The sequence below is a fragment of the Oncorhynchus mykiss genome, chromosome 20, assembly GCF_057628025.1.
Source record: "Oncorhynchus mykiss isolate SJ-2025 chromosome 20, ASM5762802v1, whole genome shotgun sequence".
In the NCBI taxonomy this organism is placed as follows: domain Eukaryota; kingdom Metazoa; phylum Chordata; class Actinopteri; order Salmoniformes; family Salmonidae; genus Oncorhynchus; species Oncorhynchus mykiss.
In genome coordinates, this window is record NC_143041.1 from 31,737,550 (window position 1) to 31,752,570 (window position 15,021).

Genomic DNA, 15,021 nt, shown 5'->3' on the forward strand with positions numbered 1-15,021 from the left:
TCCCAGGCTAGCTAGCTCTCTTATAATGGAAGAGAAGAGGAGAGACTGACATCACACACAATGCTATACTCTGAATCAATAATTCTTACCTAATTCTTACCTTATAAAACACTGTCTCAAATGGTGGCCTTTACCCATAAAACATGCATGACACATTGGCCTGTTGATACCGAATGTGATGCCAAGTCACATTGTCAAATGGTTTTACAACTTTGACATGACAAGTGGATCAGATGGGGAAAACTGATATGTCAGTCATATGAAATCTAAAGTGCTTGATGCAGTGCATCTCAACCAAAACCTTTTTTGCTCCATTACAGAGAGAGAAGGTGTGGAGGTCTATTGAACACTTGTTGGATAAAATGGTAGCAACAAATAAGATGCACATAGATTCAATATTGTGGTAAAGGTAATATTCATTACAGTGTTTGATAGATAATGGTTTATTTGACTACTTACAAAAACAGTCAAAATTCAGAATTGAAGTATATTTAGAAAAACAACATTTGCTGATTAACAACTTTATGTAAAATGTAGTATCATGCATATTTAGCATTTTAGATATTTGAGTGAAAATCACATAAACAGTTTCAAATTTACAACAATCATTTAGAAAGTACAATGTTCACCATGGTAACATTAAAAGCATCCACCATTTTAAGACAAATCAGGGATTTTGTAAAATACAAAGTCACATGTACATGTTGGTCTATGATACAGTATATTGTCTTATCCCTGAAAAGATACACAGGCATAATGATACCATCATATACAACTTGAAAATAATATCATAATACACAACTGACAAAGCCTGACGGCATCCCTATCTACACATACTTACTAAAATCCTTGAACGGACTGACATACAACGTATATTTTAAAAAAAATATATATATATAAATATATCAAGCAAGTTCCAACCTGGGTCCAAATGCTATTGAAGGGATTTCAATTACTTTCACATACATTTCAAAGTAAACATTTATTGTTTTTTCAAATAGAAGTAGTTGTTTCAGTCCCATTATTTAAAAATACTGAAATACACCGGAAATATGTGCAAAAATATAAACGCAACATGCAACAATTTTAAAGATTTGACTGAGTTATAGTTCATATCATGAAATCATGAAATTGAAATAAATAAATTAGGCCCTAATCTACGGATTTCACATGACTGGGAATACAAATATGCATCTGTTGGTCACAGTTACCTTTAAAAAAAAGGTAGGGGCATGGATCAGATAACCAGTCAGTATCTGTTGTGACCACGATTTGCCTCATGCAGTGTGACACATCTCCTTCGCATAGACTTGATCAGGCTGTTGATTGTGGCCTGTGGATTGTTGTCCCACTCCTCTTCAAATCAAATAAAATTGTATTGGTCACATACACGTGTTAAGCAGATGCTATTGCGGGTGTAGCGAAATGCTTGTGTTTCAATGGCTGTGCGAAGTTTCTGGATATTGGAGTGAACTGGAACACGCTGTCGTACAAGTTGATCCAGAACATCCCAAACATGCTCAATGGGTGACATGACTGGTGAGTATGCAGGCCATGGAAGAACTGGGACATTTTCAGCTTCCAGGTATTGTGTATAGATCCTTGCGATATGGGGCTGTGCATTATCATGCTAAAACATGAGGTGATGGCGGCGGATGAATGGCACGACAATGGGCCTCATGATCTCGTCACGGTATCTCTTTGCATTCAAATTTCCATCAATAAAATGTAATTGTGTTAGTTGTCTGTAGCTTATGCCTGCCCATACCATAACCTTACCGCCACCATGGGGCACTTTTTTCGTCAGCAAACTGCTCGCCCACACGACACCATACATGTGGTCTGCGGTTCTCAGGCCGGTTGGACCTACTGCCAAATTCTCTAAAACAACGTTGGAGGCGGCTTATGGTAGAGAAATTAATACTAAATTCTCTGGCAACAGCTTTGGTGGACATTCCTGCAGGCAGCATGCCAACACTCTCTCAAAACTTGAGACATCTGTGGCATTGTGGTGTTTGACAAAATTGCAAATGTTAGAGTGGCCTTTTATTTTCCTCAGCACAAGGTGCACCTGTGTACTGATCATGCTGTTTAGCTTCTGGATATGCCACACCTGTGGCAAAGGGGAAATGCTCACTAGCAGGGATGTAAACACATTTCTGCACAACATTTTTGAGAAATACGTTTTTTTGTGCACATGGAACATTTCTGGGATCACCACTTTACGTGTTGCGTTTATATTTTTGTTCAGTGTACTCTAAGTATTTAAAATACAAATACTTAAAGAGATTCTCCAGTACTTTTCAATACTTTTTAGCCAGTACTTCTGAAAGTAGCGCTCACGAGCCAAAACTGTTTTCCGAAAATTGCGTACTGTCACATATGTGCAAATATGTGCACCACGTCATTGCTGTTTCCCTCTGCTCTGCTGTGGGTAAATCGCGTGCATCTTGATAGCTGTCACTCATATGGTTAGGGGTTGAAGCTCATTGGCTGAAACTTGAAATGCTAGGGGGCTGGCCCACACGGGGGAAAATGTAGGGAACAAGGTGCAGCACAGCTTCCAGAAAATAGCCCCTTTCCAACTAAGGATTTCGTGGCTAATTGACGTAAAACAGTACTTCTGCTCATAGATGATGGATTATGCATTTATGAACTACACATTTGCAAATACAGCCCAAAGTGAGAGGTTTAAAAAATACTTAGTAGTCACCAAAGTCACCATGTATTTTTTCACCAAAGTCACCATGTCTTTAATTAAGCATGTATTTGAACCCAGGTCTGCCACAACCCAATGGTTAGGACTTTATCTCCGTAAACTTGCAAGCATTGTAATATATCCGTTTTAAATATCAATAAATATTTCAGTTACTTGACGTTGATAAAGCAGCATTATCATGTTGATGGAACATTTTGCAGGTGAGCAAGTTCTGCCAAGCACTGTTAAAAATGACAAACAGTATTCAATACAATATCTGATAATAACTAAATATAATTTTTTTTTTTTTTTTTTTTTATCACTTTCAGTTTGGATATTTTGCAGGGCTACATTAAAGGCAATTCACATACACATACAATACATAACAATTTAGCACAGATCATATAACATATAAAAGCAGCTATACACAGCTTTAAAGCTGCAGTCTGTGATTGGTAGGCTACATCCATTTTTCTGACTTTTAAATTAATGATATATAGCCATTGACTCTTGAAGCAAACAATAATGTAATTGTGAACAAACAATGTACAACTTCAAAACATGGCCAATTTATAATTTCCAGTATGTTCAGTATACCTGTCTAAAAGGATAGCCTACTGTGCACATAACAGCTGATGTTGGTTCATTTCAGTGTTTAGCCCAAAGTACAACATTTTAATAATGCTACCTGACAGAAAGCCTTACGCTGAGCGCTATTCTACATTCAAATATTTGTCAGCCTTGCCAGAAAGAGGCGACAGCAACATAGATGCTCACGCCACGTTGCATTTCAGCATCTTGGCGCATTACGTGTCAGAGCTTTGTGTCAGAGCACCGTGGTTACCTGGGTGACTTCCGAGATCATGTCGTCGTTGGGCTGGCAGCATGAGTCTAACGACAACATCTCCATACCTAGTCATACCTCTTGATTGGACCTCTCCACCGTGTTGGCGCTGGAGTGGTGCTCGTGTTGGTGGTGGTGGCGGGTACGAGAAGAATTCTGCAGCTCCAGCATCGAAGGACTCAAGGGGATGCAGAACTCGCGGAAGCAGCGTTTGAAGTTCTCGTCCAGGAAGGCGTAGAGGACGGGATTCAGGCAGCTGTTGGTGTAGCCCAGAGCGATGCAGAAGTGCCAGGTGACGGACTGCAGCAGGGAGTTGGGGATATTGATAAGGGCTTTGATGATGACATAGATGTGGATGGGCGTCCAGCAGATGATGAAGACGGCCACCACCACCAGGACCATACGGGTGATGCGGCGCAGGTTGCGGTCCTTCTCCTTGGAGCCGGACAACATGCGCACGCTCTTCAGGCGCAAGATCATTAGCCCATAGCACACGGTGATGATGAGGACGGGGATGATGAAGGCAAAGATGAAGACGCAGATCTTCAGAAGATTCTCCCAGTACCAGGATGGGTGGGGGAAGATCAAAGTGCAGTCGATGATTCCTGAAAATGTGAAGACACAGTTGAACGAATGTAGCATATGAGGAAATCCACGCCTCACAGCAGTATTTTTCACAGGTAGATAAAACTACAGTATATAGGCTCCAAAGCATTGCTCAAAATGATAAACATAGAAGTCAGTTATGTTTTCGTTTGTTAAACAAGCTTGTGCTGACAGCTTGTATTCCTCAGGCTGACATCAGATATATTTTCATCATGAGACTGCAAATAACACTATCTATTCTCATCTAACCAATAACAAGAGCTAAGAAGATTTTGACAGGCACTTTGAAAACCTAATTCAGGAATCAAGCATCACCAATGTTGGTGACAAGTTTCTATCCCACTACTACTACTACAATTATGCACAAACTTTCTGAAGATTATACATGGTGGTAGCTGCTAGTCTATGGCCATATATACCATCTTTAAAGCATAATATTGATGACTAGATTTGGAGGCCTACATTAAGGCCAATTAGGGATGAACGCTTGCAAAACAATTTAATGAGTTTGTGTCACATGTAAACCTAAAAGGATCTGAAAGTGTTCTTATTGATAATAAAAACATGCTTATGATATGATAATATGATAATAAAAACATGCTTCATAGCTAACGTGGCACTCGATTTCTCTCTATGACAGACCCAGACCATGCGTAGAACAGCAAAGTGCTTAAATTCCGTTTAAGCTTTCCGTTCACTTCACAGAAATAACTATCAAACATAATTGTTACTCTCGCTGCTGTGGTATGCTCACGAACATTACGGATAGGATATCTATAATTGAGGATCAAAGAAAAACAACAGGGGGAAACGTACTGTCGTACTTGCCGTTATCGGTTACAGTAGTTAAGGCGGTGAACATGACAGGTAGACCGATGGCAGAGGACAGGATCCAGTTGCACACGTTGACAATCTTCGCGTTACGGGGCGTGCGGAAGTCTAAGGCCTTGACGGGGTGGCACACTGCAATGTAACGGTCAATACTCATGGTGGTCAAGGTGAAGATACTGGTGAACATGTTGTAGTAGTCGATGGATATCACTATCTTGCACAGCACGTCTCCAAACGGCCAGGTCCCCATCAGGAAGTTGACACTCTGGAAGGGCAGCGTACTGGTGGCTAGTGCATCAGCCAAGGCCAGGTTGAAGATGTAGATATTTGTGGCAGTCTTCATTTTAGTGTATCTGGAAAGACAACATACAAAAATAAAAATTAAGAGACCAAATTAGGGTGTGTTTATCAGAAAACAAATAATCTGGACAGCAATAATCTGGACACCATTTAAAGGTAGACTCAGAAATATCTTTGGTTCACTCTGTCGTTCGTCTTACTGCTGTGTCTCAGTTTCTCAGTCAAGTCATGCCTACCAGAACAGGATTACAAAATATTGCAATGGATTTATAAGGAATTGATGTTACAAACATATAGATGGATGGTGTATTGACACACAAACACAACTGTCAATTAACTATAATCCAATTTCTCTTTACGGAGAGTTACTTACTAGGATGATACTATTGCATTGCATGTCATGGGATATTCTAAAAATGTACACAAGTAGCTAGACAGATTCTGAGACTCTATATGTGCAACACCAGGGTTGTGGGTTCGATTCCCACGGGGTACCAGTGCTAAAAACAGTATGAAAATGTATGCACTCACTACTGTTAAATTGCTCTGGATTAGAACATCTGCTAAATGACTCAAATGTAATACAACAGTTGCACATGTCTGTTAAAGTACTCTAATAATGTTAAATAAACAGATTATCATGGAAACGTAATTTAGCGCTCTGTTGAAACATTCTTTCCCTGAGAGAAAAGCCACATGATAGTTCCACATGTGAAATCAGTTGTGATCTGACAAATTCACATGTTGCCATTAAGTTACTGGCAAATGCACAATAACCTCTTCACAGTGCACCTCATTACAGACACATTATCTTACAAAGGTTGCAGAACAGTCAACATTAAAGGAGACACTCTACTTTTATCGGCATAACCGTCAAACACTTCCACAAATGCACACATATTTGACCAAGACCCCAACTATGCTAATGAGCCCCACCAGTACATTGCCCCCACCTATATTTCAAACCGGAGTGATGATCGTGCCTTATATTCAAAATATTGGGTAGAAACATTTCCCATTATACCTACAAGGTACCAATCTGTATCATGGAGTTCATATGTGTACCTGTGAAGTGTAACTTTGACGTTTTTGTACCCCAGATAACAACACTGTAGTGGACCCTAACCATACCCATGTTTTTTTCAATGTGTTAATATACAGTATGTTCCAAACAATTAGTATGAGCCTGGTGGCACTGAAGAAACACTGATGTACTCTCAACCAAGAAATGGCAAGTTCAAATTCCCAAATAATGTATACTCTACGTCAGAACTCTTCAACCCTGTTCCTGGAGAGCTATCCTCCTGTAGGTTTTCACTCCAACCCCCTTATAACTAACCTGGGCCCAGTTTCCCGAAGTGATGGAACTTACGCTTACAAGTGTTCTACTTAATGCTACTTTCTACTTTCCTACAACGGCAGAAGATGTAACATGCATTTCCCAAAACAAGTGGCCTGTGAGAGAGCGGTCACTAAGTGCGTCGTTGGAGCGTGCATCGATACTGATAGGAAAGGGAGTGCTGCTCTCGGATCAGCTTTCTCCATTCAAATCTTACCTTAACATTATAATTATTTCACAACACTGACGACAGATAAACTCCTATAGAGATGTTACCACCAACTGCTGAAAATATCAAGTCATCTTATTTTACTGCTTACCTGATAAAAATGCACTAAATCGCTGATTTGGCACACCATTGCGCACAATGCAATTTAAATAAGAATAAATCATGAAATATATTGACACAAATTACAGTAGCCTACAAGTAGCAAAATAGAACTCAATTTAACATGAAATGCCTATAGCCTACTGTATTTATATTTGCAGTCATCTCGTTTTTTTAATCAATGATTGTTTGTATCAATTGTGCAAAGACATTACACCTTGGTATATGTAGTCAACTTTATTCAGAAGTTTTCGGCAGTCACAGAGAGACAGATAAACCATGTAATTTTATATTTAGTGGAGATCTTCTGAGCGTTTTCAAGCGCAACGTTAGCAAAGTTGGTTTTGGGAAACAGCTCCGAGATTTAATGATACTCCTACGCAGGTTCTAACGATGAACTTAGCCTTAAGATGCTTTTGGGAAACCGGGCCAAGATTCTGTTTATCAACCTTCCAGAGTAAAATATTCTAAATTACATTTGATAATTAGGCTTTCCAAATTTCACCAAACAGTCAAACAGATCAAGAGATATAAACATGTGCCTGCTATAGGTCACCGTGTGATCGATATTAGTTTTCTTGCATATGAGGAATCTTGACAGTGTTTATAACATGTGTACCAAATGTTGTTACAATACCGATATCCTTGACTGATTTATATCCATTTATGTACTAGACCATGCCCACGGATTGTTTATTTATCCATAGCGGCCATGTTGTTTAAGATACTAGTCTGGGAAAAAATTGTGTTGAGACCTTTGTCCATAGATGCCACATATCATGTTTTGTGCAGATGGGTAATTCGGTGCCAGAAGAGTAGCACTTTAAGTGTTAAATAAAAAAACATCATGGCCACCCTATGGGTCCCTGAGGCAAATGTGTTCCTTATGAGGAGAAGGACCTATGTACCAGATTTCATGACTTTAAGTCAAATGGGGTAAGGAGCATGACCTTTCAAAGTAAGCATTTTCAATCTCTTGTTATAGCGCCACCATTTGGCCAATCAGTGTAATTTGATAAATGCCAGATCTCTAATGCAAAGACGCATCATTTACCCACATTTAGTCAAAATCGATCCAGTTCTGTCTGAAATATCGCATTTGACTAACACATGAATGCACTAACGTACTAGAGGCTTTCACGGGTCCAAAAAGTTGGATCCGTTCCCGAAATGGACATGGGGCTTTACCATCCGGACCCGATATGCATCAATATTTTTTTTAAAAATAGAGACCCGTCCCAAATGGACCCGAGGTCAACTATACCAGTTCCGTATAGATCTGGCCGGATCAGACCTGAGCCGAGTGAGGGCAGCAGCAAAAACGTCATTTTGTAAGCTACTTTATTAACCAGAGCTGATAAAGCGCGAGGGAGAGGAGATAGAGAGAGGTGATGCTCTAGCAGGGGCCGTGCTGTGTGACTAGGCTACTGTGAGTGTGAGCGAGTTACACAGGAACAGGGAGGAGGAGGGAGGGAGAGATGAGAGACGGCAACCAAGCAAGCTGACTTCCACTATGGTAGACTAATAGCTGCCATACTGTAGCTAGGTTACTTATCATCCAATATGATTACTTACTACCTGTCTTGACTGCATCAACCCGGGCAAAGGTAGTTAAGATAGCTAGCTAAGGGCCTCCCGAGTGGCGCAGTGGTCTATGGCTGTGCCACTAGAGATCCTGGTTCGAGTCCAAGCTCTGTCGCAGCCGGGCCGTGACCAGGAGACCCATGGAGGGGCGCACAATTGGCCCAGCATTGTCCGGGTTAGGGAAGGGTTTGGCTGGCAGGGATGTTCTTGTCCCATTGCGCACTAGCAACTCCTGTGGCAGGCCGGACGCAATGCACGCTGAAACGGTCGCCAGGTTACGGTGTTTCCTCTGACACATTGGTGTGGCTGGCTTCCGGGTTTAGCGGCATTGTGGCAAGAAGCAGTGCGGCTTGTCTGGGTTGTGTTTAGGAGGACGCACGGCTCTCGACCTTCGCCTCTCCCGAGTCCATACGGGAGTTACAGCGATGGGACAAGACTGTAACTACCAATTCGACACTATGAAATTAGGTAGAAAAAAAGTTTTTAAAAAAAGATGATAGCTAGCTAGCTAACTAGGCTAATTGAGGCTGCACACACTTTCTCGCCCTACACAGTTACAAACTACAACTAAATTCAGAATATAAAGTAGCAGCCTACCTGTTGGCTCTTGGTCGTTGTAGATTATTCTCCTTTAACTTTTAATTCCAACATTTTCATTTAATCTTCCATTGAGTAGATATCTCCTAACTTTGCCCCAAACGGAGATTCTATGACTGTAGCCTATTGCTGTTTAAGCTACACGCACCACTCTCGTGAAAAGCAAAGAACGGCAGCATAAATGATACCATTTCTCTCTCTCTTGCTCTCTCTCTCTCTACTGCAGAAGTCAGTTAAAATTACACTTAAAAGGTCATTTACACTTGAGCTGACATCAGCAGGGTTTACAGTGAATGCAATCTCAGAGAACGTCAGGGAAATTGCCTTGTCGGTCCTGCATTGCACGTGGATTGAATCCTGGCTGAAGATTGAGATAGCTGGGGCATGTATGCCAAAATAAATCAAACTATTTTACTTTAAAAGAGAACTCCTTTTTTTGTCTGCTATGTTTGCAGTTTGAGCATGGAGTCATGCATTGTACATAAGCCATGGATGTAAACACGGAACTGGATGCCTTGACCTTTAAGCATTACATGGTCTGCTAATGCACAGTCCGTGTCTGATGGATGTTTTGTATTGCACATTCTGGAACATAAAATTGCTCTCTATAACAAGACCAGAAAACACAGCTGGGGTGAATTGTTGATCATGTCTGTCTTCTGTGTGAAGCTTGAGTCTCCCAGACAAAAAATGATGATTACCTAACGGTTCCAGTGAGATAAACTGAAAAGATGGCTCCAATATAAGGGGAAATAATATAGGGCAGCAGCTAGTATTCCTGGGGTATAAACATATTGAGGCACTTACATCACACAAAAAACAAACAGTACATCATAACTTTATTACGCCACTACATATCTACAATATAAAATATATAATACCACCATACAACAATATTACAATGTGAAAGGGAAAGGAGGATACCTAGTCAGTTGCACTCAACCAAAATGTGTCTCCTGCATTTAACCCAAACCCTCTGAATCAGAGTTGCAGGGGGCTGCCTTAATCGACGTCCACGTTATCAGCGCCCGCGGAGCAGTTATTATTGGGGCAAGAACGGCAGATTTTTCCACGTTGTGTAGAGTCCATGTGCTAGCGTGTGTGTCTGTGTGCGCCTGTGTGTGCCTGTGTGTGTCTCGTCACAGTCATCTTTGTTCCACAAGGTGTAGTTTTATCTGTTTTTAAATCAGATTTTACTGCATGCATGAGTTACTTGATGTGGAATAGAGTTCCATGTAATCATGGCTCTGTGTAGTACTGTTTGTTTATCAGAGTCTGTTCTGGAATTGGGGACTGTGAAGAGACCCCTTGTGGAATGTCTTGTGGGGTATGCATGGGTGTCTGAGCTGTGTTCTAGTCATTTGAATAGACAGCTCAGTGCTTTCAACATGTCAATACCTCTCACAAAGACAAGTAGTGATTCAGCCAATCTATCCTCTACATTGAGCCAGGAGAGACTGACATGCATGCTATTGATGTTAGCTCTCCATATATATTTAAGGGCCAGTTGTGCTGCTCTGTTCTGGGACAACTGTAATTAGCCTATATCCCTCTTTGGGGCACTTGACCATATGCCTGGGCAGTAGTCCAGGTGCGACAAAACTCGGGCCCGTAGGAGTTATTTTGTTGATATCAATGTCAAGACAGAAGAGTCAAGCTTTATTATCCAATCTCAGCTACTGTTGTATCAATATGTTTTGACCATAACATCCAGAGTTACTCCAAGCAGTTTAGTCTCTTCAACTTGCTCAATTTTCCACATTATTCATTACAAGATTTAGTTGAGGATTTAGGGTTTAAAATCACATACACATTGGTCACATACACATGTTCAGCAGGTTTCCTTCAAGTACAATGCTTTTAGTTTTTTTAAATATACTGAGCAAAAATATAAAACGCACACATGACTGGGAATACAGATATGCATTTGTTGTTCACAGATACCTTTAAAAAAATGGGCCTCTGGATCTCGTCACAGTATTTCTATGCATTAAAATTGCCATTGATAAAATGCAATTGTGTTTGTTGTCCGCAGCTTATGCCGGCCCATATCATAACACCACCGACACCATGGGGCACTCTGTTCACAGCAAAGACATCAGCAAACTGCTCGGCCACTTGACACCATACACGTGGTCTGCTGTTGTAAGGTCGGTTGGACGTACTGCCAAATTCTCTAAAACGATGTTGGAGAAGGCTTATGGAAGAGAAATTAATATTAAATTCTCTGGCCACAGCTCTGGTGGACATTCCTGCAGTCAGCATGCCAATTGCACGCTCCCTCAGAACTTGAGACATCTGTGGTATTGTGTTGTGTGACAAAACCAGGCATTTTAGAGTAGCCTTTTATTATCCCCAGCACAACATGCAAGCTGTTTAATCAGCTTCTCAGATGGATGGATCATCTTGGCAAAGGAGAAATGCTCACTAACAGGGATGTAATCAAATTTGTGCTAAATATTTGAGAGAAATAAGCTTTTGTGAGTATAGAACATTTCTGGGATCTTTTATTTCAGCTCATGAAACATAACATGTTGCATTTATATTTTTGTTCAGTGTATTTAGTACTATCTTATTACTTGCCACCAATTCTAAAGCTGTCTGCAGCTCTTTGATAAGTGTTGCAGTGACTTCACTTGCTGTGGTAGTTCATGTGTATAATGTTGAGTCATCAGTGTCCATAGACACACAGGCTTTACTCAGTGCCAGGTCATTAGTGATTGAAAAAAGTAAGGGGCCTAGATAACTACACTGGGGAATACCCGACTCTACCTGGATTATGTTGGAGATGCTTCCATTAAAGAACACCCTCTGTGTTCTGTTAGACAGGTAACTCAATCCATGATATAGCAGGGGATGTAAAGCCAAAACACATACATTTTTTCCAGCAGCAGATTATGATTGATAATGTAAAAAGCTGCACTGAAGTCTATAGCTCCAACAAGCATCTTATTATCAATGTAGTTCGGCCAATAAAATCAAATCTAATTGTATTTGTCATATGCACTGAATACAACATGTATTACCGTGAAGTGCTTACTTACAAGCCCTTAACAAACAATACAGTTCAAGAAATGGTCACGTTCTGACCTTAGTTCTTTTGTTATGTCTTTGTTTTAGGTTGGTCAGGGCGTGAGTTGGGGTGGGTTGTCTATGTTCGTTTTTCTATGTTGTGTTTTGCGTTTGGCCTGGTATGGATCTCAATCAGAGACAGGTGTCGTTAGTTGTCTCTGATTGAGAATCATACTTAGGTAGCCTTTTCCCACAACTGTTTTCTGTCTTTGTGTATGTCACCAGACAGGACTGTTTCGTTTCATTCTCTTTGTTTTAGTGTTCTGTGTTTAATAAATTCATCATGAACACGTACCACGCTGCGCATTGGTCCTACGATCCTTCATACTCCTCAGACAAGGACGACGAACGTTACAAAAATAGAGTTAAGAAAATATTTGCCAAATATTTTTTTTTGTTTGGGGGGGGGGGGGGGGGTGTCAATGTAAATAGTACAGGTGTCCACTTGATTAATTAATTTGGGGGTAGAATCTGTTAAGGAGCCTTTTGGTCCGAGACTTGACGCTCCGGTACCGCTTGCCGTGCGGTAGCAGAGAGAACAGTCTATGACTTGGGTGACTGGAGTCTTTGACAATTTTTGGGGCCTTCCTCTGACACCACCTAGTAGATAGGTCCTGGATGTCAGGGAGCTTTGCCACAGTGATGTACTGGGCCATACGCACTACCCTCAGTAGCGCCTTACGGTCAGATGCCGAGCAGTTGCCATACCAGGCGGTGATGCAACCGGTAAGGATGATCTCGATGGTGCAGCTTTAGATGTCTTTGAGGATCTGGGGACCCATGTAAAATATTTTCAGTCTCCTGAGGGGGGAAAGGCATTGTCGCGGACTCTTAATGTCTTGATGTGTTTGGACCATAATAGTTCATTGGTGATATGGACACCAAGGAACTTGAATCTCTCAACCCCCTCCACTTCAGCCCTGTCAAAGTTAATGGGGGCCTGTCCAGCCCTCCTTTTCCTATAGTCCACAATCAGCTCCTTTGTCTTGCTCACATTGAAGGAGAGGTTGTTGTGGTCTCTGACCTCCTCCCTATAGGCTGTCTCATCGTTGTCGATGATCAGGTCTACCACTGTCGTCAGCAAACTTAATGATGTTGTTGGAGTCGTGCTTGGCCATGCTGTCGTGGGTGAACAGGGATTACAGGGGCCCCATGGTAAAGGTAGGTAACAACACATCTGCCACCCTTACCACCTGGGGGTGGCCCGTCAGGAAATCCAGGATCCAATTTGCAGAGGGAGGTGTTTATTATAGTCAGATTTGCCAAATGGAGGGCAAGGGTGAACTTTGTATGCATCTCTGTGTGTGGAGTAAAGGTGGGCTAGAGTTATTTTACCTCTGGTTGCACATGTGACATGCTGGTAGAAATGAGGTAAAACGGTTTTAAGTTTACCTGCATTAAAGTCCCCGGCTACTAGGTGCAGCACATCTGAATGAGCATTTTCTTGTTTGCTTATGGTCTTGGTCTTAGTTGGTTGAGTGTGGTCTTAGTGCCAGTCTTAGTGCCAGCATCAGTTTGTGGTGGTAAATAGACGGCTACAAATAATATAGATGAGAACTTTCTTGGTAGATAGTGTGGTCTTCAACTTATCATGAGGTATTCTGCCTTAGGCGAGCTATATCTCGGGACTTCTTTACCGGACGTGCTACCTGTCCCAGACCTGCTGTTTTCAACTCTCTACAGACAGCAGGAGTGGTAGAGATACTCTCAATGATCGGCTATGAAAAGCTAACTGACATTTACTCCTGAGGTGCTGACCTGTTGCACCCTCGACAACTACTGTGATTATTATTATTTGACCATGCTGGACATTTATGAACATTTGAACATCTTGGCCATGTTCTGTTATAATCTCCACCCGGCACAGCCAGAAGAGGGCTGGCCACCCCTCATAGCCTGATTCCTCTCTAGGTTTCTTCCTAGGTTTTGGCCATGTGCTTCTACACCTGCATTGCTTGCTGTTTGGGGTTTTAGGCTGGGTTTCTGTACAGCACTTTGAGATATCAGCTGATGTAAGAAGGGCTATATAAATACATTTGATTTGATACGAGACATCCGCACCAGTGTAACTGACAGTTAACCTGTAAGTCTATGTCGTTGTTTTTTTGTTTGAATTGTTTACGTGTTCGAAATGACAAGACAAGCGGAACTACGTAGCTAATAACTGTTGTAACGGGGATCATTATTGTAGCAACACACCTTTGGAGGGAAGGCAATCCCGCGCTGTGTTAGCTAAGTTTTCATGTCATCGGGTGTAGTTCGTAAAGGTTGAAGTGTGTATGTTAGGATGGTAACGTTATAATAATTGAAGTTGAATAATTGAAGTGTGAATTCGTGCCAGGAATAATAAGTGTGAAGTTTGATTTCCTCCCTTCTGTAATAAGCAGCCAATGAGGTATTCTTCCTTTATTCATGTGTTTAATCTGATACTGTTATAGCTCCGGCTAAACTGTTTATGTATGTCAGCACTTCAGAGTTATACCAAGCTAATAAGTCACTCGTAAGATAAGGTTGTAAGAGTGTGCTTAACTGTATTTTCATTTACTTTATAATTCTCACGGAAGGTGATAATTCTGACTAAATCTACAGAAAAAAGCCGCCAGTTAAAATCAAGTAACGGTTGTGCTCGTGGTTACTGGAGGGAGCTACAACCATCTATCTTCAGTCATTTGTGTAAGTGCCATACATGTTGAGTGCCGTTCCCTAAAAGCCAAATTATAATTTGTTTACTGTGAAATAGTATTGTATCTGGTGAAACACAATCTTTTCCAAAAGTTTACTAAAGGTTGTTAGCAGGCTGATTTGTTTAAGCCAGTATTTGA

General features: G+C 41.2%; 1 protein-coding gene across 1 annotated transcript in view; it reads right to left on the bottom strand.

Moving 5' to 3' along the window:
* Positions 1–427: 427 nt before the first annotated feature.
* Positions 428–15,021, bottom strand: part of oprm1 (opioid receptor, mu 1) — a 34,019-nt gene continuing 19,425 nt past the window's right edge. The window contains exons 2-3 of the mRNA XM_021576318.3: positions 4,965–5,332; positions 428–4,147 (exon numbers count right to left, since the gene is read on the bottom strand). Coding sequence (XP_021431993.3) covers positions 3,615–4,147; positions 4,965–5,332 — 901 coding nt within the window. The 3' untranslated portion in view covers positions 428–3,614. The remainder of the gene's footprint in view (positions 4,148–4,964; positions 5,333–15,021) is intronic.